This window comes from Ixodes scapularis, unplaced genomic scaffold (assembly GCF_016920785.2).
Source record: "Ixodes scapularis isolate PalLabHiFi unplaced genomic scaffold, ASM1692078v2 PGA_scaffold4__175_contigs__length_147842914, whole genome shotgun sequence".
Classification (NCBI taxonomy): Eukaryota; Metazoa; Arthropoda; class Arachnida; order Ixodida; family Ixodidae; genus Ixodes; species Ixodes scapularis.
The window spans coordinates 14,216,153-14,243,586 of record NW_024609879.1 but is presented as its reverse complement, the minus strand read 5'-3'; the positions used below and the strand labels follow the sequence as shown (position 1 = coordinate 14,243,586).

Below are 27,434 nucleotides of genomic sequence, written 5' to 3'. Positions count from 1 at the left end.
AGCGAAACTGGCCAAAGTCACCTTCACGCGAATGCTGCACGTGCTTGCACGCAAGGGAAACCTGTTGGGACACCGTGCTTGCGAGCGTGTTTACTTGGGGCTTTTGTAGCTCCAGATCACGGTGTAAGATAATACTCTTCAGGTGAGGACAGCGCGCTCCTCGCGACGTGCCCGATAAAGTTCGCTCTTCACTCTCTCTCACTCTGGTTTCAAGCGGCGCCTGCAAGTGACTCGTCGACCCGTGGGCACGTAGAAGGCGGCTCGTGCCGCCTCATGTACCATACGCGCAGAGCTCCAGCGAGGTTGTCACACGTGCAGAAAAACCACCGTGTACCGGTGTGTCATGGCAGCGAGATCATTTGTTCGCTCTCACACAGTTTGGCCGCCGGCGACACTGTCAGCCGCGGGCACGGTGGCAGCGGAATGATGCAGCCTTTCGGATGCCCGTCGAACGAACACTATGTGATTCCTCGCGCCGCGCGTTCAGCCCCGCCATGTCCTCACTTAAACAGTGTATCTTACACCGTGCTCCCGATGACACTGCACGCGATCTGTTGAAGGAAAAGTAGCCTACAACAATATGCCGTCGCAGCGCTCAATGAAAAGAGCTCGTGCCGGGAGACTCGCTCTCACAAGCTCCGTAGCGAAAAAAATATAATAAAAGCTTCCAGAACAAGATTAAACAAAACAAAAGCGTTAGAAACCAAGCATGAGTCTATTTTGTTCTGAAATTTTTTGTTCAAACATCCCAGGGTGCGTGATCGTGAAGATGATGCCCAGCGACTTCGCCGTGATGTCTCGCAGCCATAGTTCAGACTACCCTGGATGAACGCAGGGCTGCTCATTTTGACTTTGAAGTTACGCATGCAGATTGTAGCATTTCTGGGGAAGGTGGTGTGTTTACTCTCACTTGTGGCAATACAAACAGTATAAAACTGACAAGTTGCTTATCTTTTCAACGTGAATATCCTTGTTGCTACTTTAAGTATTCGTTAGGTTAATGCTCTTTCAAATAAATTCGTATTGAATGGAAGAGATTTATAGGGAGTATTCATTGGCGGCCATATCCGTGTGCTCTGCTGCTGAGCGCGTGCTGACGGCGAGCTTCCGCAGTCCTCTTGGAGCGTGAATTTAGCACCATCAAGGTTGTCGGTCTTAGCAGGCTATTAATGTGAGCTCGTTCTGAGCATGCGCTTTAAACAGCACCCACAAATATGGCGTCCAGTGAATACTCCCTATGAGCGACACAACTTCTTTATAGGGCAGGTTTGACGGCCAGTTCCATCCTCAGCGTATTTATGATAAGTGTCCAAAATGCTTCAAAATACAAAAGTTACACGTAGATTTTTGTATTGAAACACGATCTTAAAACCTCCCCGTGCCGTCCGTTTCTATGACGAAATGACCTTAATCGAGAAAACATGCAGTTAGCATATTTCCTGCGAGATGTTTGCTGATGATGTGTCGGGTTGTGATCAGCAGCATACATAGGAAGAGAAGTGATAGCCGCTCATTTGTAAGAGAAACCCTCAAGATCGGAGTCATTGTTCCATGTCCAAGTCTTATCTCTGCCTGCAAGGACAACCAGTAAAAAGAGTAGTGGAGCTCTAGGTGTTTGCTTTCACCCGAAAACTCCACTACAGTTTTTTTTTTGCGCGTTTGTGAAGAGTTTTTATCAAGCTTGTAGAGGCAGAAACTAGAACAACTTATTTATTTAGCCATTTTTTTTAAAGTTTTACAGTCCGGACTGAGTGGTTCATTATTAACGAGGTAAACGTAGTGGGGACTAATTCAATACATTCGTCTATATAGCGGAATAATACCCATAATAGAGGGGTTTATATTAAGGAGACATGAGTAATATTTTAAAATGCTATAGATATTCGCCGAAAAACAAAAACCAAAAAAAATATGGATATTCTTACTGTTTTGTCGCAGTATTTATTAGCTTCTATATAGTAGGCATTATTTCCACTCCAGCATGTCCAGACTAAATGAGCACTGCGGAAAACAAGAGAATAAGTCACGCTCAGTAGAGCATAGGAGCACAAACAAAGCGTACAATACCGAGCACTGTTCGTTTAGTACAAACGACAATCTGCATGTTGCTGTGCTGAGCTTGCACTTCTCCAGTAACCTCGCGTTTGAGTGATATCCTCAATTATGACTTGTATCGTGAAGCCTAGGTCTAAAAAGCATCAACAACAAAAACATGGTTTTCTTGCTTTCTTTTTTTTTAACAGTCAAAGGTTGCGTATGCAAAATTTTGGTAGCCTATTACCTCACCCGGTGATGTAGACAAACATAGGGGTATTTAGGCTAGTTATAGTTATTATATTTTCCTTGAAATATTTCAGTAATATTCTACCACACTTTTAGCGTGCTATATAGTCTTTGTTTATAATATGTCAAAGAACAACAAACCACAATTACCAATAATTTCAACGGCACATTTCTTTAAGGGGATATTTTGACGTAGAATATCTTAACTAATCTTGTCATACAATTGTTTAACGGCGAGCTTCCTCAACGTGATTGCGATGAAGCGTCTCATATAATTTATGTAAACAAACCAAAGTAGATTACCTACCAGCTTACTGATGATAATGTGTAAATATATCTATATCTATATATATATGTGTAATCCACTTATAACGATACCAGATATAACGATATATCGCTTATAGCGATCAAATTTTTTAGATTTGTCAATTCTCCCATCGCCCCTATGTAAAAATAAACCATATATAACGATAGAATTATCGGCGACATATCGGATACAACGATAGAATTCTGGCCGCCCGGAAGGTGCTTATCACGAAAAATTTGCCTGGAAATTTGAGAAAATTTGAGAAAAATCGCTATCGAAATAACAAGAAAGCGTGGATGACGCGAGATCTCTTTGAGGAATGGCTCCTCGAGTTTGACGGCGCTATGGAGAAGCAGAAGAGGAAAGTGGTGCTGCTCCTCGACAACTGCAGCGCACACAACGTCAGCCCGAAGCTAACGTCCGTTGAGGTAATGTTTCTGCCTCCGAACACCACGGCAGGTCTGCAGCCCATGGATGCCGGCGTAATCGCCAATTTCAAGGCCCTCTACAGACGTCGCATGCTGGAATGGCTCATCATGAAACTAGACTGCTCAGGATTGTCTCAATACGCCGGCGGACCTCCTGACCTGAAGGTGAGCTTGTTAGAAGCGGTGCGGTTCGTGCATGGTGCGTGGTATGAGGTGAAGCAGGTTACACTCAAGAACTGTTTTAAAAAGGCAGGCTTCGTGCGCCACAACGCCACGGTCTCGGAAGAGACAAATGACTTGCTCATCGAACCTGCCGATGTGGGTGAACTTTGGGACCACATAGCAGCTTCCGAGGAGAACATCGGCGGAGCTCTCTTGGGAGACTTTTTGAACGCGGACAACGCTGCCGCTTCATGCGAGGAGTCTACTGATGAGGCCATTGCCGAGGAACAGCAATCGCGACGAAAAATCACATCGAGCGACTGCGAAAGTAGTGACGACGACGGCGGCGACGAGAACACCCCGCCTCCAATGTCTTCACAAAATGCCCTGCTCTCCATCCAGTCGCTGGTCGGTTTTGTGCACGCAAAAGGACTGCCGCCAGCGTACGCGCAACAACTGGAAGCAATGCACACGGCAATTGTCAAACTTCAGCTCAAGCAAGCGCAAATTTCCGACTTTTTTAAGCATGCTTAAATTATTTTATAGTCATTTTCGTACCTTTTAATAAAGCCTTCGGTTTTCTTTGCCTCGGCTCGCGTTGTACGACCTGATTCACTCATCGCCCGTAAGTAACTTCTCTTTGTGTTTTTTTTTTGTCGGTCCAGATATAACGATAATCGGCTATAACGATTGGATTTTGCGGTTTTCTCAATATCGTTATAAGTGGACTGCACTGTATATATATATATATACATATATATATATATATATATATATATACATATATATATATATATATATATATATATATATATATATATATATATATATATATTCCTAAGCGCCACGCGTTTAACAATTGAATGGATTTATAAAAATGCAGCGTTATAAGATAAATAATTATGTAGGAACACTCACGTGACAAGTAGAGAAACGGCCATTAAAAAAAGCGTCGTCGCTCTCATGTTGCAATGCACCGCTGCACCTTTCTAGTTTCGAGATGGACCGAGCCACAATAGGGGCTGAGACGAAGTACTCCTGCTTAAATATCTCTTTGATATCGCAAACTGGCATCATAGTTCAATGATCGGTTTTTACGTGCAAAACTTGTCTACTCCTAAAGGTCTTCGACACTGATGACGTGATGGCGCCAAGTTCTTTATGGCGGTTCGCTCGTGAAGTGTCTGAAAGGGCGGGACCGCGATCACTTGCAGATGGGAAGAGATGATTGAACTATGAATATTTTTTTACAATAATAACCGCAGCCTTTTTGCAATATTAAACATTATGTAACAGGAACATTTTACTTTCACTGTTTGTTTGTTGATTGAAAAAGCAAGGATGTCTAAATTACGTTTTTGAGTTTAGTTTGAGAATGGAAAGAAGACTTATCTTCGGTCCTAATACGTTGCCAGGTGGGCGATCAACTTCAGTGAAAGAATATGCTAGAGAGGCATAATAATTGGCCCTTTAATTAACGATTATCGTGTTTGGTTGGTCAGGGTTATCCTCTGTCTCCGATTTTTGCTACTTTGTACTCGCCATGGAGAAGTGGAGACAAGACCGTCCGGTTATATATCAACCGCCGTTCAAAAATGTATTTAAAAAAAAAATGTACAGTTGATTTTAAGTGACTAGAAAAACACTTAACACGTACGTACAGAATAAACAAGCAAGGTGGGATTTTATTGAACAAAAGTCTAGTTCTAGGGAAGTGTGGATAAGCTTGGGCCTAATGAGGCCAACGTCCAAAACTAGTCTCTGGCTGCGTAAAATGTACTGAGCTAGTCTTGCCGTCTTCTTCTCGAGCTTTTTTAAGTGTAAGGACAAATCTGTGCTGAGTAAGCTTCCAAAAATCAGTCTTGGGTAGTAACGCGTTACTAGTAACGCGTTACTAGTAACGCGTTACTGTAATTTCGTTACTTTTTTGGTAACTTGTAACTGTAACGAGTTACTTTTTAAAAATGTAACTTGTAACTGTAGTTCTATTACCTTTTTCTGAGGTAACAATGAAAGTAACGACGTTACTTTTGTCGTTACTTTCCTGTGTTTTATGAATAATATATCACTGAACGAGTACAATTTAGCCGTTTTTTGCGCTTTCCAAATTGTCTTTTCCGACATTTCGAGTGTCAAGTTATTTTTTGCACAGACTTGTGAATACGCTCTTTCTCGCCAGTCACGACCCGAATATAGCCACGTGTAGGTTTGGTGAAAAAAAAATGTAGTTATCTTTAGCACGCGCTTCTACTTTGTGACTGAACACTTGCATCTTAGTGTCTTGAAGAACTATCCCTTTCGCGGTTTTTCTTTTTTTCTGCGCAAACGCTTTTTAATCGGGTGAATCAAACGTGAAACAACAATACACGCGGAGGGCACTGCGAATGTTTCGTATTTTGATTAGCGCCGCCATTCCGCACTGCGCATGTTTCGTATTTTGATTTGCGCCATTAATCCGGTGTAGTGTCTACAGTCGAGGCAAAACTTACTGCTGTTTGCGCGGGGTTTGTTTCTGTCTTACCGGGTACAAACTGAAATATGTCTAGGGACTCTATGAACCCAGCGCAACCGTCAACGAGCCAGCAATGTGCTAGTGCTACCAAGGCTATGAATGTTCATAAGAACAAAGAAAAACTACCATGGCAGGCGTACAGAGAGTATTTTGCTGATGTGGAGGAGGCTACTAACACCTTAACCGCAGAAAACGGCACTCTATTGCCTCACCGCCTACCCGGCAATCAAAAACCTTTTCCGGCGAAACAACACTGCAATCTCATCTAGCGCGTTAGACGAGCGCCTGTTCAACAAGGGCAGGGACGTGTTCGTTATCAAACAAGGGAAACTTTCAGAAACTAATTTCGGAAAGCAACTGCTGCTAACTTACAATACGAAGTAAAATGCACACTTTTTTTAATTTTATGCAAATAAACTTGGTGAAATGCGTTTTCTAGTTTTTCCTAATTTTTTTGTGTTATAGAAAAAGTAACTGAAAAGTAACGTCGTTACTTTTTAAAAGTAACTGTAACTGTAACGAGTTACTTTTTTGTTGCGGTAAAGGTCGGTTCTCACATGCAGCGGAGCGCTGATGTAGCGCTCCTCACGTGCCGTCAGCTACTTATCGTCTGCCATGAGCAACAGTTTCGACGGTGCTATACAAAGCTGGTGAACGCCCACGTCAGCACGCGCTTAGCGCGAGGTCAGCGCTATGCTTGTAGCGCTCCGCTGCATGTGTGAACGGGCCTTAACTGTAACGGTAACTTCACAACTTTTTTCTGAAAGTAACTGTAACTGTAACGAATTACTTTTTAAAAGTAACTTACCCAAGACTGCCAAAAATACACTCAAACGAGAAACTATTTTGTTATCAGAAAACCGCTCAAGAAAAATACAAATGATCTGCAAACAGTTATGGCCTACAGTCTTGGTACTACAAGCTAGTAATCAACAACTAAACTTACATCGAGGGTGATCACAAAAGTGGAAGAACGTTGGTTAGAAAAGTGTAGATAATCTAACAATGCGACTTCTATAAAATGCATTGTTATTTTCAAGTTCATATATATTGAGGTTAATAAGAAAGCAAATAAATTCGAAGATTATTATAAACCTTTGATTCCATCTATTCCGAGGGGTCCTAGTAAAAAAACGCTGCACTTTGCAGATTGACTTCTCCTCGGACTGCTATAGGTTTCAGCTCTTATCTAAAAGAAAATACACAATACAACTTAAGTAAATAGTGTCAGGGATAGAAAAGTGCTCGACAAATGTGAACTAATAGAAAAAATTTAATTGGCGATCGTTTGCCTGAAAACAAAATGGAGAACGAGCCTCGCTACAACAGAAAAGCGGGCCGCAATTTGGCGGCTTAACAGAAAGCAAGAGCCAAACTGACTCTGGACTGCCACGCGGAGCATCTTTTGTACCCGCGTGGGTTTCCGAAACATTAGGCGTAGAACGTTCGGCGCGTAGAACATTCTGAGCTCAATCACACGACAAGGTTTTTAAACTGACGAGAACGTGAACATGAAAGAATAAACAAAAAGGGGTGTGCTCTCTGGAATTGAACCTGGAGCCCCCGTGGGATAGCCAAGCATGGTAACCATTCGCCAGGCACGTGCTCGCTCGACGGCGCGCGTGGCATTACATCTCCCTTATAAGCGCGTATAATCTCGATGCAACGTGCCAGGAAATGAAACAGGAAAACAAATGAAAATGATGGCAAAAGGCGCAGTCTTGTAAAACACAGTCCAATCGAGCGTAGTATGAGAACGCGGTTCACAATCCTATCGAGCGTAGTACCACTTGAGGCGTGCGACGTGGACAACTTCCGGTCGTGGAGGGCGACGTGATGAAGTCATTGCTCCGACGGGCATCACCTCGTAGTTCAGGCCCCCGAGTCGAAGGAGCACCTTGTAGGGTCCGAAGTACCGCTTTAACAGCTTCTCGCTTAGACCGCGGCGGCGAATAGGTGTCCACACCCACACTCTGTCTCCGGGCTGAAAGTGGACGTCCCGGCGACGAAGGTTCTACCGGCCAGCGTGGACACGTTGCTGGTCTTGAATCCGGAGTCGGCTGAGCTGTCAGATTTATTCGGCCCGTTGCGCTAATACCTGAGGGTTTCAGCTTCCGTTGTAAGCCGGTTCGTGTGGCAGCACCGTGTCGAGCATTGTCAGTACCTCCCGCCAATGTACCAGCTGGAAAGGTTTACCTCTAGTGGTTTCTTGAACTGCAGTGCTCTAGGCGAACGTGACGTAGGAAACACCGCATCCCACTTCTTCTGATCTACGGCGAAGTACATGGAGATCATTTCGGCGATTCTCTTGTTAAGCAGTTCCGTCAGTCCATTGGTCTGCGGGTGGTATACCACGTCGCGACGATGGCTGGTATGGCTGAGATGAAGAATCTCTTGCGTCAGCTGCCTCACGAACGATGACCCCCGATCAGTACTGACGAGTTGATTAGTGCCATGCCGTAGGACGACGGACTCGACGAAAAACCTTGCAACTTTGGAAGGATCGAGCGCTGGGCCAGACTAACTCCCGACCGCCACGCGGAGCATCTTTTGTACCCGCGTGAGTTTCTGGGAAATTCGGCGTAGAACCTTCGGCGCGTATGCAACATTCGTAACTCAATTAGTCTACATGATTCGTGAACTTACGCGAACGTCAAGTTGAAAAAAACAAAAAAAAAAACAAATAAGAAAGTAGTCCGCTCCCTGGAATCGAACCTGGAACATACGGGCGATAGTCAAGCAGGGTAACCACATGGCCACTCACGCGCTCGCTCGGCGACGCGTGTGGCAATATCACGGAGCGACTGAATGCCGCCTTTCTGTGCAGAGTGAAAGCAAATAAAAATGATTAAAATCACTTCGCCACGAATAAAAAAAAATTGAACACTATATCAAGCGCAAAAGTGAAAGTACAAGTCTTTAAAGGTTATTGGCGAGTCCACCCAAACCAACAACGCGCTGTGGCAACGCCGAGAACCTTAGACAAAAGGTCGTTTCGCCTCTGTTGTCTGCTTTCGCTACCTAAAATATCATAGACAATGTAGCTTTACGGGCCCTTTTATTAAACTTTGATTGATAATCTCGGTTCATGGCGGCAGAAACACAAGCAGAGTTTCAATGCAGTCATCGGCCATGTTCTTACAAAAAAAATTCCGACAACCATACCTCAACAAATTCACCCACTGAGACTGACTAGCTCTCTGCCAGAGTTTGAGTTAATTTAAGCAACCCCGTGTATGACTCTGAGTTCGTTTGATGACATTGAGTGACGCCGTGATATGAGTCTGACTTATGGGATGATAATCAGTGACACCGTGATATGACTCTGAGTTCGTGAGATGATACTGAGAGAGTACGTGATGTGAATTTGTGTTCGTGAGATGATATAGAATACCTCCGTGATATCAGCTCATGATAGGACATCAAGTCACTCCGATTTGAGAGCGTGAGCTCATTCGTTTGCCGTCGAATGTGTCGGAACTTAGAAGCGATATGAGCGGGACATTTTGTTGCGCGCTAAAACTAACGTGCTTCTCCTTACGCGCACTATACCACGCTTTTGCGTTGTTGAGTTTCGCATGGGGTGAGTGTAAAGGAGGTGGTTATCGATTGAGCCCGCTCTCGTTTCGCCCGTCTCACTTGGCGCTTCTCCAATTCGACCATTCTCAAAACCATCTTTTCGCTTTGACCCGCCACATTCGGCTCGTTCCCGTTTCGTGATTCACAATTCAACCCTCCTGGTTTGAACCCGTTCTTGTTTTGCAGTTCTCTCCTCGCCCTTTCCGAAACCACCATTTTCAAAAAGGTATTTTTGATTTGACCCGTCCTATTTGGCCCTTTCCCATTTCGTCCATCGCATTTCAACTCTCCTCATTTGGGCCTGTTCTCTTTTTACCTCTCTTTTCTGGACCAAATGATTGCCTATAGGCGTAGCGGTGTTCGTTGTCGTTTTTTTTTGTTAGAGCCAAACGTTACAGTAAAACATTACAGATCTCCGTGAAAATCGTTGCCTAGAGACCTTTGGAGCGCTCATCGCCCAGGATACAAATGCTGGGTGACTAGGATGTGAACGCGTTTGCGGCATCTCATATTCGCAAAAAAGAGCAAGTGCGCACATGCAGAATGCCTTCCACAGCCCAGTAGACAAAGATGGCAACGCAGAGTCCGAGTATTGAAAATGTATAAGGCTGTGACAGGTCGAGAATGTAGGAATTCGGCCCCCAGCACTCGATGGTTTCCTTTGGCAAATTACAAGTATTGATCGGTTTTACGACATGAAATGTTTTCTTACACAATACAGTCATCAAAGTGCAGACAACTCATTTAAAACACGGTATAACAGCTCAGTTGATCCTTTAAAAAAGAAAACCGCTTTGGTGATATTTATGAGTATCTGCATGATCGGCCTGTCTGTTCCGATAGTAGACCTTTGCATTCTTCCGATGTGTCTTGACTGAGAGAATGTTTTATCAACACCAAAACATTCGTTTGCAACGCTCAGCGACGTCAGCGAGCCATTCGATAGTCTCTGGGGTAACGCTTTTTTCTCAAGATTGCCTTCAGCGAAATTACTTTTTTCCCCAGAATGTAGTACTCGAATATCTTTTGCATCGCTTCTGTCATGTGCACTTTCAACAACTATTGTTAATGAACTCCGCTTTTCTACAACACACAAAAAAAAATTTAAAATGGAGAATTTTTGTTTTGGGTGCGGTGAATAATTGCGTTTATCCCAAATAAAAGAAAATCATGTTTCGTACGTTAATGCATGACAATATCGGGTTTACTCGAAAACGAAGGACCCTACATATATATGATGTTAAGTTGGGGGCCCAAACAAAGTGAGACTCATCAACAAAACCGAGAAGGCACCACGACAGTTAAATAATCCGAACGTGCCATTTGGTCATAGCGCGAACGGGCAAAAAAATTAACTGGGCCAATTGCGAAAAAAACATGATTCGAATCTGATGAGAAGGTTTAAACTAGACGGACCAAATGAGAATGGGACAAAATGTGCATGGTGCAAATGTGAACGGGACGTTTTCAGATCGTCAGGGTGTTTATTATTTGGTCCCGTTCTCGTTTCGAGCTTCTCGTTTCCACTTTCTTAAAACGAGCATTTTCAAACCATCCTCTCTGTTGTACTTGTCACATTTCATCCGTTCTTGGTACATCCTTAAAAAAATTCAAATGGGGGCACTTCGAGGTGTCGGTGTAATGGTTGGGTCACCGCCATATCCCTGAAGAAGCGTCTTTCAAGTCCACCCCACACTAATAGTTCCCGGATACGTCCCTTCCGCTGTTGAAGTGTGCAGCGAAGTTCAGCACTGGCTCGTTGGGTTGTCCGTAAGCGGCACCAGGAGATGGGCAATAAAACGCCGAAATGACGTTCTGTGTCAAAGCACGGCTTCGTTAGTTTCTCCTTTCCCGTGTCGCGGGAGGGTGCACTGCAGCCTACGCTATGAGCCGTCGGAGCCGATTCAGGGCCGAAAATATACAACGCGCCATTCGTACCTAGTAAGAACGGGACCAAAGGCGAATACGACAAATTGCGAAAAAAAAAACGGTTTGGATGTTTTGAGAAAGTTCGAACGAGAAGGTACACACGAGAAGGGGGCGAAACAAGAAAGCGCGAAATGCGAATGCAACTTTTTCAGATACACCTCTGCCGTCCCGGTCCGTGTCGGGGGAAGCTCACGGGGAGCTAATGTGACGTGAAGTAGACTTGATGACGGAGCATTGGCAAAGGATTGCGAGGTATTGGCCCTCGCTCTTTCCCGCATCGCGCGCGCTTTTACGCAATTCGGCTACCGCGCGAGCGAGAGCTGCACTTTTGTTTTTAAAGTTATTCCGCGCGCGCGCGCGCTTTCGAACTGTAAAGCGTACGAGCAGCGCGTTTGTTCTTTTTGGTATAGACCTTTCCAATGTTTACAAATCCACAGCTCAGCGTGCGATCTCCACAGCTCAGCACGCGCGTGTGCGTCGCTTCGGAAAGCGAGCAAATCACGCGCGATACGCACGAACACTGAAAATGAAACCGGCCAGCAGCCCTTTTCTAGAAGGGTCTATAGCGCAGTCGTTGTATGCTGTCGCACGTGGGACGGTTGTGCGGTCGCCTCTTATGGCTGCGCTCGTGATACTTTATTCTGTCGCACGTGCCAGGGCTTAAAATTGCTGTCTTCAGTGCCTGGTGGGTATGCCTTCTTCAGGTTTTGATTGATGTAATTATATTTGGAAAACCGCGCTGTGTACGAATTGCACCAACCATTTCAAACAACACCATCACTCATAGTTGCGAAGGACATAGTCTCATCTCGGGGAGTGGTCTATGTCCTTCGCAACTAGGAGTAATTCTGGCGTTTTAAATCATTCACTCTAAGAAAAAGAAAAGAAAAAGGTATATTCTTAAACCCCTTGTTATATAAAATACACCCAAGAGTTCAGTTTGACGTACAGCCCACTGACCTTGAACAAACGGTACCGATTTTTACGAACGGCATGATTGTCGAGTTTTACACCTTGTTATAATAACTAATAAACGTGAAATTGACTGCAAAAAAGTAATCGTTTTTTTTCTGGTCTTATTGCGAAACCGAGGTGTCTTTTAATGTACTTTTATACGTACTTTAGCGGTTTAATTTATTATATCGCACCGTTATCAATATCCTCGTAAACGTTGGGGCGGTTAACTTGAGGTCAGTGCGCTTTACGTAACTGAAGTTTTGGGGTTATTTATATTATATTTATTTATATTATTATCATTATTATTATGTCAATATTATTACAAGTAAAAACGGTGTAAGGGCACAGCCTTTTTTTGAGGGTGTTGCTGCAATCCGCACACAATTCGGTTTTTCAAATATAACTACATTAATCAACATCCTAACAAAGCATATTCACCAGGCCCTAAATGCAATAATTTTAAACGTTGACACGCATGACAGTACAGCGTCCTCGCGCGCTGCCATAAATGGCGATAGCATAATCCCCCAACATGCCAGATCATAAAGCGTCCGCGCTTTGCCGAAATAAGCAAGCTAACCACCCCCCTTACGCCCGGAAGTTCTAAAAGCTCGCGCGTCGGGTGACGATAAATACAAATGCGCAGCTGTTTCTCGCACGACAGCTGAAAGGCTAAAAAAGCGACTGCGTTGCCGGAAGGAGCGAGGACCAATTCGGAGGGCAAGTCCCCTGCTTCCTAAGGAGCGGTTGCGAAGACGCCAGAGGGATGACGACTTCTGCTTGGCTTTGATCGAAAGAATAATATACAGGGCTTAATGCTAGACGCCTCAAAGTCCTCCCACAATTGTTTTCTATCAGACAATGAGAGTTGGGCGTTCTGACATCATCGCATGAAGCAGACAAACTTGGGTTCTTCATAATTTGCACGGGTTTCCCATGCGTCGCCATCAAGTCTACTCCAGCGCCCCGTCGGCCACCGTGAGCGTCCCCCGAAACCCCGGCTTCGACGGCAGCCCTCTTCTCCTCCAGAACTTTGCTTTGATGAGGCACTACTGTAGGTATACTAAGCGCAAAGTTAAGTGCATTTGCTTGAGCAAAAAACCGGGAGTTTGTGCATATCGCTTCCATGTTGAAACACATTAGACTAAAAGCAGATGGACTCGCGTTTTCACGCGGAGTCAATCGATTTCATATCACGAGCTGATAACACGGGGTTGTTCAATATAGTCCCACAAACTTAAAGTGACATCACGGAGCCCCTCAGTATTATCTCACAAACTCAGACTAATACTGGATCTCTCTTGTCTCGTGCTGTAGGACACGATGTCCCGATCGTTGCGCTTTTTTGTTTGTGCTACATACGAATTGCGAGAGCTTGGAATATAATATCTCTTTCTTTGGGAGTCTAGGCTGAGTTACTGCGTGTAGATAGCTTTGGAGAGACTTCCTCAAATCAGCAGATGTTGAAGGCGCGTGATGGTCAAAACTATTGCAGTGCTTTCCATCCCAGCACCCATCGTGTAATATTTCCAGCCCTGTTCGAGCGTGCTTGTTGCTTTTGAATGGAAGCGAAGAACTACACGTTCGGCCGTCCATCGCACTGGTCAGATGACCCTTTTTCGGAAACCGCGTCTTCTTTACCCGTATGAACCGAAATCATGCATACACCATTCCAATATTTGCACAATCACAGCCCGGCACTATCTTCATGGCCCAATACGAACATGCTTGTCGCTTCGAAAGTTGAGTAAAGCACTCTCAATAGACCCTTGCAGAAAGAGCTCTCTGGCCGACGCTATTTTGCGATTCGAGCGACCCCTATCAGCCAGAAATTTTGGTCACCCGCCTGAGCTGTTGAAACCCGGTGAGCGCGAGTCCCCCCTGCATCGTGCATTGGAGTTCGCCGGCTTTTTTTGAAAGTTTTTACTTTATTTCCCTGTTCAGGATACCTACTCCTTGTGTGTATCTTCCACTGTGAGAACCAGAGAATACCAGGGCTCGTAGCCTGCTCGGCCTTCGCAGGAAACGAACGAAGAAAGCGACCGTCAAGCAGCCAGCGACCCGGGAAATTCGACATTCTTTGAGGATTATTTCCGCTGAGATAATCTCCGAAAAGCCTTTCCGGCTATGTTCCGAGTCTTCGCGAAAAATAGCTGATAGGAACGGGTCCGGGGTGCGGGGGGGAATACACACGTTCTTTTATTTGCTTTCGTGGTGTGCAAAAGAACCAGCTTTCTTGAAGACGTGTCCTATTACAAGTCGGACTCCGTCCGGTCGTCGTGAAGTGTATGCTGTGTTATTTGAGAACTTCCTCAAATCATGCTCGGATAACTAGGCACCGTGGGGTACGTACAATATATGTTCTTCGATTGATGAGACTCATTGAATTTCATCTTGTGAGCGTGGAATGCCCATACCGTTAGACTATTATTTGTCGTCAAATATTTTCGACAGCTAAGACCTTTGCAGATTGACACGGCTGAGTGTATGGTGCCGTTAAAAGATCAACATAAAAAAAAGAAAAAAAAACATTCCAGTTGCATTTGTTCTGTCACGGACGGACTCATCAAAACAGCTTTCATTTGTTTGTTTTTTGTGCCGAAAAAAAAGTACAATGCGTTCTTGAAACCCTCGAGAAATTTTATTCGCCATAGAACACGAAAGACAAGATAAAACGCGGCAATTTAGCCGCTACCAGCGTCTGGAAGTGCGCCTACGCAGGTTGCCAGAGCCCACTGACAGGAAACTCCACAGCTCAGCGCAGTCGGGCAACACTGACGTACACTCCCAAAACCAGGGACGCGCACTGTAAATCGCTTCGTTCGAGACTGCCGCTGGAAAGGTCTATACGTATAAACGCTGAGGGTGGTACCGGCCAGAAGCCAGTATATGTAGTGGTCTACATATTTCCATGTCATAACAATCTACTGCTGACAAGGGCTCGAGAGCGAGCACGTTGAAGCAACTCCTGGTTCTTGGCGGTGTTTAAATCGACAGCGAAGTTTATACATAATATTTACAAGCAAAAAAAAAGGACATCGAACAAAGGCGAAACGGTTGGAGCCGGCCTGTCCCACTGCTCCCGCTGCTCGTGGAATCGTCGGTCAATTCGCTCGTGCCCTGTCGTTTTTCCCCTGGCTTCTTCATCGTCTTTGAGACCGATGTGGAAGTTTTTACACACGTGCCTTTCTCTTTTCATAATTTGGTGTTTTGGCTCACAAAGGCACTTGCTCCCTTTCACTTTAAGTGTGAGCGTAGCAGAAGCAGAAAGAGCGATCTCCGGGCTATCGGCGTCCCTGCCAAGCAGGCGCGCTCGTGCTGGGCAAGCACTGTCCAGGACAATCTGCTGGCACTTGTAGCAGCGGCTGTGTTTGGACTTAAGGGAAGCGAATTGTAGAGCGAGAGCGTGGCTCTGCATAATGCTATGTGAGCACGGGGAATCACGCATAAAAACCGTATCCAAAACAACGAGGTAGAGGGGCTTAGAGTGATAAACCGGAAGTTCGGAAGTGGCACCCCCCCCCCCCCCGGTTGCCGCCATGTTTTACGCAAATGTGACCACTCGTCACGTGACCTCCCAAGGGCAGTGACATCACAGGTAAGATGGCAGCGCCCAGAGCTGGTGGATGCGAGTTTGTTCGGTGCGCGGCAGCCGTGATGTGCAGCTGCTTTCCGACGATTTCGGGCTTTTTCGTGCTGGCTGACGCAGGTATAATGTGAAAATATGAAGGAATGAGACGTTATACCCTTTTTGCGCAAGATCGCTCTGGGTCATCTGCATATTAACACCCGTGAGACAGCATCAGCCGTGTAGCTATACTGGTGCTCGGATTCGGGATCTGTTCGAGGATTGGTAGAACTTTAAGTGCTTTTAGCAGGAAAGTTTCGCATTCTCTTAGCTTTGTTTGAACGTTGGAACGTCTGAGAATCGACGCGAAATGTATGCGTCGGATGTAGGGCCTCGGGGAATTTGTTTTAGCCCTAGGTAACTGCATAATCACAGCAACTTGTAGCGAGGAGGCTCCTGCGATCTTTAACCCTTTGTGCTAATCGACGATTCTACATTCGATCGCTTTTCTTCCTTTTTTTGGTGAGTGCGAAGTCCACACTTATTTTCAGTTACAAGCATGACGTTTTATTGAGTGTGGGGATGAATAAATCGTTGCAGGCACCTGCTTCAAAGTTGTTCGACTTGCAGAAAGAACAACTGTTTTGGTCATGTTGAATTAACCTGAGACTGGGGTAGAAAAGAAACATCAAAACGTAGAAGGGACCGAAAATAGACAGGACGACGTCTGAGCCTGAGACGTCGCCCTGTCTATATTCTGTCCCTTCTACGTTTTGCTGTATATTTTCTACCCCAGTCTCAGGTTAATTCAACATGGTTAATATTCACCAGCTCACCTGCACCCTTACGATTTTTTTTAAATGTTTTGCTGTCTTGGTGTATGCATAGATTAACTGCACCTTTTTCTCTTTTGTAGGATTTATTGCAGCAATATTTTTTTTCATCAAGAGTGTATTGTATTAGTCGTTCAATTATTTACTTGTTCTAATTACCTGGATAAGATGATTCATATTTGTGTTCATCCCTTGCCTGAAGAGCAGTCTTGTTGAAAAATGTTGACTATTATTCCTTGCAGTGTCGTCAATACACTTTTTTCTAAAGTGTGGGTTGCCTATACTTCGTATCATTGTGACCTGGAAAAGGGCAACCGCCACAGCCCTCTCGAGCCAATCAGAGAGACGGAGCGAAGGTGTGTGACAAATCTGCGCAGACGAGCACTCTGAATGACACGTTGTCATGTGCCTCTCTCCAACGTGCATATTGGCTCACCGAGACTGTAGCCTTTGCCGTTTGCCAAACTTTGATGAAACCAAATTACAGTAGCTACTACTCTAATTACCCCAGGCTTTCATACTTTGGTCATCTGTTCGACAAGAATGTTATGTCCGCCATCACTGTGAACTCGGCTCAGCACCTATTGGACTCGAATGCTGCATTAGCATTCGACGTGAACTGTTGCCCATTTGTGTGCTTTACGCCGAAAAAAATGGTAACAGTTGTGTTGCTTGATGGGATTCTGCAAAGGGTCTATTGTGTCATACGTATAGGAAGTGACCTGCTATATAACAATCCATCAACACATACTTTTAAAGTATATGCTCAGAGCTGTGTTTTTTTTTTGCGATTAACAAATTACAGCAGTGCGCTTTAATGTTATTATCATGTGTGTAGTTTTAAGTATCCCCTCTGCAAGACATACGAGGGCCCCTGGACGGAATAAATTAATAAGTAGCATTTTCACATCACTGGAGTTGGTTTTCGGATGTGCCACATGTTCAGGGAAAGTGGAATGAGTGCAGCCCATGCAACAAGTCTGCCAGTCTGGTATGTCCCATTAATTAATATTGAAGGGTCAGAGATGCGAGTGTCCTCAAAAGGACCTGCGCGTGTGGTGAACACAATTCTTGGTGTATAAACTCTCAAGGCGGAAAGGCAAGCGAAAATATGTTTATCTGGTTAGTGTATCAAATATGTTTATTCCCACTGGACAGTCTCCTGTCAGGCGTTCAGTCGTAATACCTGTGGACCTTGTTGTGGGATGACGCTCCTGGCACGTCGGTGTTCAGTTTGGTCGAGTAGCAACTTTGACCGACTAATGCCATCTTGTAATCATACCTCATGTGCGGCCACTGACATCTGATGTACTGAAGCTGCAGGGCTGGCTTCTCATCCGCAAAATTTTCCTGGTAGTTTTTTGCATCAATGTAGCAAGCTCGGGCCTGTATTGGTTATGTGGATGTGCCTTTTGCTGTACCGTTGACTTGATAGCTGGCCCCAATATTTGTTTGCTATCAAGACCTTTCACTTCCATTTCGTAATGGAGATTCATTCTGCATCCCACGATCACTGCCACTTGTGTAAGTCTTGTGTGGCAAAGTGAAGTCTCGTGATGCTTGCAGTCCACTTTTGAGAGCAACCAACCATTCTATTTCTTTAAGTCACTGAGCGGCATTCTCCCTCAAAGTTGTAAATTGTGTGCTTCGTGGCGTGGACACAGATAATTAGTGTCAGGAAATTATTAGGTATTGTCCTTGAACGACAACGGACACCAGATCAACTCGCCTTGCATTGCCGCTCACCTGCTTTGTCGTGCTTGTCTCCCGTCCAGATGAAGTAGATCACGAGCTTCGGTGTAATGTCGGCACCAGGGACAAAGACCGCCGAAGATAATCCTCAATCTTCCACGGACGCTTGTCGAGACGTGGTCGAGGGTCGTTCGGCATGCACCCTTGCAGGCCAATTCATTGGTACGGGCAGCTCCAGTAGACATGGCCGGCCTCATGCAATGGTAGCAGACTGGTTTTCGGTCGGCCATCCGCAGTACCTCCGTATTCTTCGGTGTGCTTTGTTCAGCGCGGACCTACACTGGTTGTTCCCGATGTCGGGAATTCTTCAGCGTTAGGGTATCTCGTTGAATTGACATTGAATAGTAACAGGTAGCCGGTGGTGGTGTTGTGACTTTGTGGCATAAGTCGCCCTCGGTTTGTCAGATGCCGCTTCGCTCGAAGAGGTCTCCAGTTGAAATGCCTGTCGAACTTCTTCTGAAACAATCTCGGCGATCAAGATAAAAGCCAGGAAACTGATGCCAAGAACTAGCTTCCTTATCTCCTCCCGGACACCGTTGGGGATGACGTCACGTATGCCTGGGTTGGCTGGCGTCGAAGTTGCAGCTGGATGACTCGGGAGTCGAGACGCTGGGGAGTTGTTGACAGTGACAGGCGCGGGCCTGCACTGTACAATCAATGTTGGAAGCCTCATTGATATGAACCCTTCGACTGTTGTCGTGGGGTTGCAGACAAGGCTGGCGAAGGTGTTGTCCCTCAAATGAGGGACATGGGATTCTTAGCTTCTTGTCTTCTGTAGCATCAGGGTTGGCGTGGGTGCTCGATCACAAGCAAAACATCCTCCACGAAGGTGGTGACGCTCTCGTTGGGGCCGTGTCCTGGACAGAATCAGAAATTCGGCTCTCTCTCGTCAATGTTGGCCGATGAACGTGCACTTCAGCTCGATCTTGCAAACTTTTCACGACGTTAAGGAGGATTCGTGGTTCTCAGACCAGTGCCTCGCAGTTTCTTCCACGAGAAGTATAGGTTCTGCAGGAGCTGGTTGTCCATCTACCCACTGTGGCGGGCGACCCGGTCATATTGTTCAATCCAGCCCTCGAAGTTTTATGCACCTTGCGTGAAAGGGCATCAGAGTGCGAGGTGTGACGGGCATGCAAACGATGGTGGGAGCGGACGTGGTTTGCTGCTACAGGTTTGTCATTGTTGGCTTAGTCAGCTTCGGTTTTCCTGGCAAAAGACCTAAATCCGGTGTTTCTTGTTGGTAGCAGCGACTGGCTTGGATTTCAAGTTTTTCGTGGTGTATTTCCGAGTTTCGTCCTTGTGTTACTCGCTCGTCTTGCGGTTTTTCTGCCGGGCTCGAGATAGGACTTGGTTCACGGCTCGCCGGGGGTTTAAGACTCGAGATAATGTGCCACCCGTGTCTTATTATCGGACAACTCGGCTGAGGAGCCGCCAGGGTCCACACAGAGTGAAGGACTATGGGTAAAGTGCGCAGCACCTTCACCAGAACATACAATGACGCCTGAGCATGGCCTGGAACTTTCCAGAATAGAAATCATTGATAGAAAATAGGGCTGGAGCAAGCATCCGTGACAATATAACAAAACAGACAGAAAAGTTCTCCGATGTGGGACCACTTTTCTGGTAATGAGCCGCTGCAGACTGCCGTCGCAAAGCGGCGTGAACGGGTGGACTGGGTGGGTAACACGCGCGATACAATGTCCCTAGAGCTGGCAATTCGCGTAACGTGTTGATGAAACTTTGGTGCCGACGAAACGTGCGACAGGCCAGCGGAATCAATACCAACTGCAACACCTGTGCTTCGTGAAAGTGCACGTCTACGCCAGAATAATTTAGTGGGCAGCACAGCATCATCTAAAGCACGGCACAAGAGCTACCAGCTTGAAGGCAGCTCTACGGCGCGCCGCACACCTGTGCTCCGTGAAAGTGCACGTCTACGCCGGAACAATTTGGGAAGCAGCACAGTATCATTTAGCACGTCACGGGAACTGCAAGCGGCAAGGCAGCTCTGCGGTTCACCGCACAACCAAAGTGAGCCTTAGGTCATTTGAACGAAGCGGCACCACGATTGCACACTGCCAAGCACGACTCACGCAATTTCCGTCGCTAAACTGTGTATTCAAATATATTGCACACGCTTTACTGCAGATCTCGAAGGTTACGATGGTCAGCAAGAGCACAAAAGCGTCGCCTTAAAATTTATCCTGGCGGTGTCCGAATCAATCCGAGGTCCGAGCAACGTAGGGCCGATTCTCTCCTTTGTGGCAATATCCTCGCCGATCGCTAGCAAAATGCACACCGTTCCTCCGTATTTTCACGTTATACCTACGTCAGACACCACGCTGAACTCTGAAGTCGCTTTCGACCGGCTTCATACAACCTTCTATGACGGCTTCCGCGTCTAAAATCAACTCGCCGAGACGAACGACAACGAACAAAGCATCCGACAAGCTCCGGCCAATGCTTCGGCCCAGCTGGGGCCAGCCGCGGCATGGGCGCTGCCATCTTTCTTGTGACGTCACGTCTTTGGTTTGGTCATGTGACGAGTGGTCGAATTTGCGTACAATGGCAGCCGCCTTATGGTACGTTTACACTTGCGGATCCGCCAGCGAATCCGCCCAGCTTTTGCCGCTGGTGCGAAAAGATGGGCGGAAAACGCGGCGGGGAGCCGTTTAGGTCCGGGATCTTTTTCTGCCGCCGAACGAGGCGTTTCGCTGACCGGAAGTGGTATTCTTGCGCAGCGCGACGCTACCTACGTCATGAGTAGTCGTTCTTCCGGGTGCTGCAACGCCCGGGATTGGCCGGGAGACAGTCGAGGTGGGAACTCTCGCGCCTCCTCGTCATATTTGACGGGATGTTACGAGAACAGCTGCCGCGGCCGGCGCCGCCGCCGCCGCTCGAAGGAAATAGATGTAAACGCAACCCGCTCGGCGCCGCCGCCGCCGGGAGCGGATCCGCTCTCGCGGCAGCGGATTTCTTCTCAGGTGTAAACGTACCATTATGGGGGTCACCTTCGAGTGCAGACCGGAACCCCGGTTTATCGCTCTAAGCCCCTCTACCTCGTTGATCCAAAACCGCACGCTCGCGCCCTTTCCGGCATTAAAGAAAACGTGTGATGTTTCTAATAGACTACTTTAAAAAATTCCTGCATGCAACACTGCGCGCGCTGACTTACGGGGGGCTCTTTGGCCATGGAGAGGAGTGGCGCGTTTTCAATTTCGATTGTCCAGTTAACGAAAGAGTGCATCTCTGCACTGCATGGATATAAAGTGAACGCTCACTTCTATCGCATTCATTCATGTTCGTGAGATTTCCCGTTGAAACACAGACTGCCAGCGGCCGTAAGGTTCGCATATACGTAGCGAGGACTAGGAGTAAGGCCTGCCATGTCTCATAATTTTCTGGCGGTCTGGCTGCCTCTCCAGGATGCATACTGACCCTCCCGGGTTCACGGGCGATTCAACAAGCGCAACACATTAATACAATGAGACGGAATGATCGGCCCAGTACACAACTTCTTTCTTTGTTTACATGCGCACAAACGACGGCACGACGGGAGCCCCCGAAACAGTGCCCTCGCATTATATCCGTATTGCCGGGAACACCATAGATTTAAGGAGTGTCACATACTAAAATTGGGTTGTGTGTGTGTTTATACAGCCTAGAACTTGGTCTGCCTCAGAGGGGCGACGAGTCTCCCAGCTGTAGATGAGAAATTTAGCCAGTGCGGTACAACCGCTAGCCTGGGGTCTTTAACGTGCACCACGCAGTAGTGATACACGACCGCACGCCGGTACGATGCTCATCCAGATCGAAACGGGCAGGGGTGGGGCTCGAACCCAGGATCCCTGGGTTCTGCAGCGCGAGCTTTCGCTCCACGTGCTCCGAGCTGGTGTGCGCTAGACCACTCGGCCACCGATCCCCCCTGTCACATACTCAAGAACACGTGCGCTGTCTTTGGTCGCGACGGGATGTCATAAATTGAAGTTGACAACTTGAAACCGAAACGTTGGCCAAAAGGTATCCAATCTGGTTTACGCGGCACCACGCCGCTAGGACCACTTCCATTTGCGAGGCTTTGCATGTGGCTTTTTTTGTGCAAGGACTGACGCTCATTTTCTCAAGTGTATGTCATCGGTTTCAATATTGGAACCTTAACTACTGCGTTCTTGAGGGGGATCACCTTATTTTTACACAAATGTTGCTGAATTATCACAGCCATTCCCCGCATACTTTTACTCTTTCCCGAGCGAGAACCTGTGTGATTACGAATACAGCCCTGGCTACTCCAGCGTCCACTAGCGCCTCCGTTCCGTTCTCCGCATTACAGAGCCTTATTAGGTATCCCCTCAGTACACAATGAAAGATTTTACATCTGTACGTGGGTTTTTTCCTGCAACCGCTCGTCTTGCTCGATCTATTTTATAGTTCAGAGAAGTGGATTTATTATATAGTTCAGAGAAGTCTACAAACCGTTGGTGTTGAGTATTGTGGCCAACAACAGCTGCATTACTATGCTAAGTTTTTCCTTATTTAGGTATAGTGCGAGAAAAAAGAAACGATGAACGTGTTGGATATTATGAAACCTAATACAAAACAATATTATACCCACTTCAACCATACTTTATTTTTGTTTCGGAACTTTGAGTAGCAACATTTCAGAACACTATTAATCTGAAATCTTAATATTAGTTGATACAGAAACAAAGCAAGCAGTACAGATGACAAACGTACGCTCCTACGCACACACGCGGATAGATGCGTACACGCTTAAGTACGCGCACACACGTGCGAGCACTTGCAAACTCAAGTACTCACGCAAATCCCCACGCAAACAGGCGCCTTCCCACGCACACACCCAAACGCGCACAGACATGCATGCACGTACGCTCTTAAGCTCACTAGTATGCCCCACGCGCTCAACGCATGCACTCAGGCACACGAGCACAAACACGCACGCACGTGCGCACACAGAGACACGCGCACGCATACACGCACTGGCATGCCGACGCTGCCACACATACCCACACTCGCGCACAGAGCACACGCGTGAACGGACGCACACACCCGCAGGCAGTCACGGACAAAGAGGCACGCACTGACGCGTACGTCCTTGTGGTTACACACACACACACACACGTACACGTGTACACAGGGGCGCACGCACGCGCTGACACATTTGGCTGAAAAGGGGAATTAACAGATGCCGTTGTAAAATAAGGAGACCAGAACTAACGGATTTAAAGCACGTACACTGGAAGTCGCTCTTTCGCGCACCCGCGGAGCCGAATTTCTCATCGCCGATAGCTGCGAAAGTAATCCCGTGAGCGCGCGATCCTCGAAAGTTAGCGGCGAGGGCCGCTGAGGTACGCCGAGGGCACCGTGGCCGAGGGTATCCAACGCGCGCGGCGTCTACAGCTGAGTTTTAGCCTACTGCACTTACGGGCGCAGCGAGCGAAAAGCGAGCGAAGGAGCCGCAAAATCTATCCCAGGCAGCACAGGCTATGGGGCCAACATATTGGACTTGATGTGGCCAAGAATGGTCCAGCAATGGGCCGACTGATTCATATGCTTACCAATATTGGAATCACATTGGCCAACAATGGACTACCAAAGCCAATGGTTTTCCAATATTGGTGATACGTTTGCATTAGTCGACATTGGACTATCAAAGCCACTGGCTTTCCAATGTTGGATATATGCCGGCAAAAGCTGTCCTATATTTGACTGTCAAAGCCCCAATGGCTTTCGAGATTACATATACAGCGGCACAAGCTACCCAATATTGGACTGTCAAAGCCAATAGTTTTCCAATATTGGTTATATGCCGGCATAAGCTGTCCAATATCGGACTGTCGGAGCCACTGGGTCCCTGATATTGGCTGTACGCCGGCATAACCTGTAAAATGTTAGACTGCCAAAGGCAATGGCTTTGCAATATTGGAAATACGCTGGTCAAAGCTGGTTAATATTGAACTCTCAAGGACTAGAGTTTTCCAATATTACTGATGTGCTGGCATAGGCCGGTCAATATTGTACGGCCATGGCCAGTGGCTCATCGATATTCGATATAAGCCGGATAAGCTGTCCAGTATTGAACTGTCGGAGCCAATCTCATCCGAAATGGTCAATGGAAGTCTATGGAAAATCCTAATCCTAAACAAATTGAAGTTCAGAAACGCGGACCTAACGGTGCACACATAGTTGTATATGTATTGGTAACAAAATCTGAATTTATATATATATATATATATATATATATATACATATATATATATATATATTTCATTATTTGTAGACATCCTGCTAAAAAGAATAGTTGCTCTTAGATCTTCATTGTAATGTATAATGTGGGCTATATGGCGTAAAACATAGTATCTTCCGACTTGCCGCGTTCTGGGTCAATTTCGGGCTGGTCAGCTTCGGATGAAGCTGTCCTGCTCACTCCGTATTAACAGCAGTGTAGACGCCATGCGCGTTTTAGGCCAATCGTGTCTTCGGTTAGGGTCACGTGACTACAGTCTTGAAGCTGGTGATAACGTAGAACACGGCACCTGCCTGAAGCCGAAGGCCACGCATAGCATCCACTGCACTATCAGCCCTAGGTCGAACTTTCAAGAGGATACAAGTGACACATCCTCTCGCTGTGTTGATTGTATTATGCCCCTGAAAATTAGTCTTTGTGAGCGCACCTGTTCTGGTCTTGAAGGAACTGCTGCCTTTCTACTCCTTCCCTCTTTTTCTCTCTCTCTCTAAGCTGAAAGCGTGGTAGAGGGTGAGCAATCGCCGGACTAATCAACTGTAGACTTTCCATCGCTTGACTCCGCTCTCTGTGCTCGGGCAAGGGCAGAAGCGTGATCACGTGATTTGACGGATGATGCGTTAGCCGCTTACAATCCCGGATAGCCTATTGCGGACCTAGTTTCAAGTGTGGTGTGTCCCGGGGGGCTGCTACGAATTTAGTTTCTGTGGTAAATGGTATCTCATTAGAAAAGTCCTAAGCGCATGTCGGCAACAAGCGATTTCTTCAAAGAAGCCCAAGATATTCTTGTGTTGCGTTTTGTGTTCCGTTCGGCAAATGGCAGCTGGTGCTACATCGTGTTGAATCTTCACGGATCCCATCCTTATGTTTTTTTTTTGTTGTGTGTGTATGAGTGGTTGTTTTTCAGTTCCGGTGTGAACATATATATCTTGGATCCCTCCTTTAAAGACTGGTATTTTAAACGTAAGTGCTCTACAATCTACTCGGTGACCATTGACAATTCTTCCACGGGTGCTCTTCCGGATTACTTGTAGAATTAGGCAGTGTCTATCTCATGTCAGCTGGGAGAATAATGTTCCAGAAATTTTACCTGCAGTCGCCCACCATTAGCTGTCAGAAATCATGTCACAACTGCAGGTAGAATAATGACTTTTTTTATTCTATTTCGCTAAAACACGTTTTACGGCCACCTTTTTGTAGATACACGTTTTATGGACACACGTTTCGTCGACATCAACGTTCCATCAATATTCGTCACGGAACAGCACGCTCTTGGGATATTTCGTCGTGCGTGTATTCCTGAGGTGCGTGCCCACCGACCCAGCTCACCCGTTCACGCGGCTTTAATGGTGATTCTGCAGCGGCTCATTACACAAAAAGAAAAATAATATTTTGAGCTGTGTATAAAACATTGGGTGTTGATGAAACGATCTGCTGATGAAGCGTCGTTCGATGAACTGATTACACTGCCAATGAGTGGCGACTGCTGGTAAAATTTCGGGGAAACATTTCTGTCGGCCGCCTGGAGCCTGGACACTACCCAGGAAATACCCCGGTTCTTGTCTGCTTTGCAATCTTCTGAGTTGTATAACAGCTGAGTAGTCCGTCTTCACATACTACATATAGCTTAGTTTGTACTTGTCTACAAAATAGGCTTTGTGTAATAAACTTCTAGGAGATTTCAAAACAATGTCTCGTGTCTGTTTACCTTACCTTTTGCAAACAACAGGGCGAGTACATTTTCGACTTTGTTGAAGGGTTTGCCTGATGTTTTAGATGGGTATATGAACGTCGAAATATCTTGAATAAGCTTGAGATGTCCAACCTTATTTTATATATAAATACAAGGTCGGCGCTCTTTTTAGTGAAATGTACTGTGTCAGTTATCAAAAATATAAATTGTTTTTTTTTCTTTAGTTTACCAGTTTTTCCCTTTTTCCGAACATTTTTCATAACACGGGCTTTCTTCTGAATCAAAATAATAATCAAAATAGTGCAAAAACAAACAAATAAAACTCAAATAAAAGTTGCACAAGACTATTAATTTGTTCTGAATTAGTAATTTGCCTGCTAGATGTGCCTGGTACAAAGCACAAGCGATTTGTTTCTGTCACTTGTAGTTTTTCTATACACGGGTCTGGACACACGTAGCGGTGTTCCAGCTACAATCTGTCATTATTCTCATGGCCAGGTCATAGGAAACATTTCTAACAGTAAGATAGCCAATGAATTGCTGGAATAGGGAACGTTTGGGGTAAACTACTAATGGTTGTAGAATACATAGCCAACAGTGGCAAAATGTTCGCTCGAATTATATTTGAACGATGGCCCAACATCGGCACCAATAACGGCCAAAATTGGATCGGGTAGCGCTTCAAGTATTGTCCAATAGTACGCCGGTCTCTTTACATATCGGACAACCATTGGCTGGAGCCATGGGTGAGCAATGGCTCAACATTGGTACCAATGATGGGGCCAACGCTGGATTGGGTAGCGCTTCGGTATTTTCTGATATTGAGGCCGGTATTTTCCAATGTTAGGCCAATGTCGGACAAACATTGGTGTCCTGCCTCCCAAGTAACAAACTTCCTCGGCCCAGGCTTAGGCCAGACTGGCGCGATCTAGAGCCAACTTGGCTCAAGCCTGGCACAAGCTTGCGCCAAACTGCCCCAAGTATAAGCCGGGGAAGTGTGCTGCTTGGGCTGGGATCCTTCTTACCCCAACACTACACAATTTCATGCTGTCTTCTCGGGGTACGTAAGCCACGACAACACGCATGTTCCAAATTTTTATTAAAAATACCCGTTTTCAAACCCAAGCCCATCCACTGACCACATAACATTTGGAAAAAAAAGATACTTC

The 27,434-nt window shown here is 46.2% G+C and overlaps 1 protein-coding gene across 1 annotated transcript; it reads left to right on the top strand.

Moving 5' to 3' along the window:
- The first annotated feature begins 3,126 nt into the window (after nt 1-3,126).
- Nucleotides 3,127-3,714, top strand: LOC120850051 (major centromere autoantigen B-like). Its single transcript, XM_040222392.1, has one exon. It carries the CDS (start codon nt 3,127-3,129, stop codon nt 3,712-3,714), a length of 588 nt encoding a protein of 195 aa, XP_040078326.1.
- Nucleotides 3,715-27,434: the final 23,720 nt, after the last annotated feature.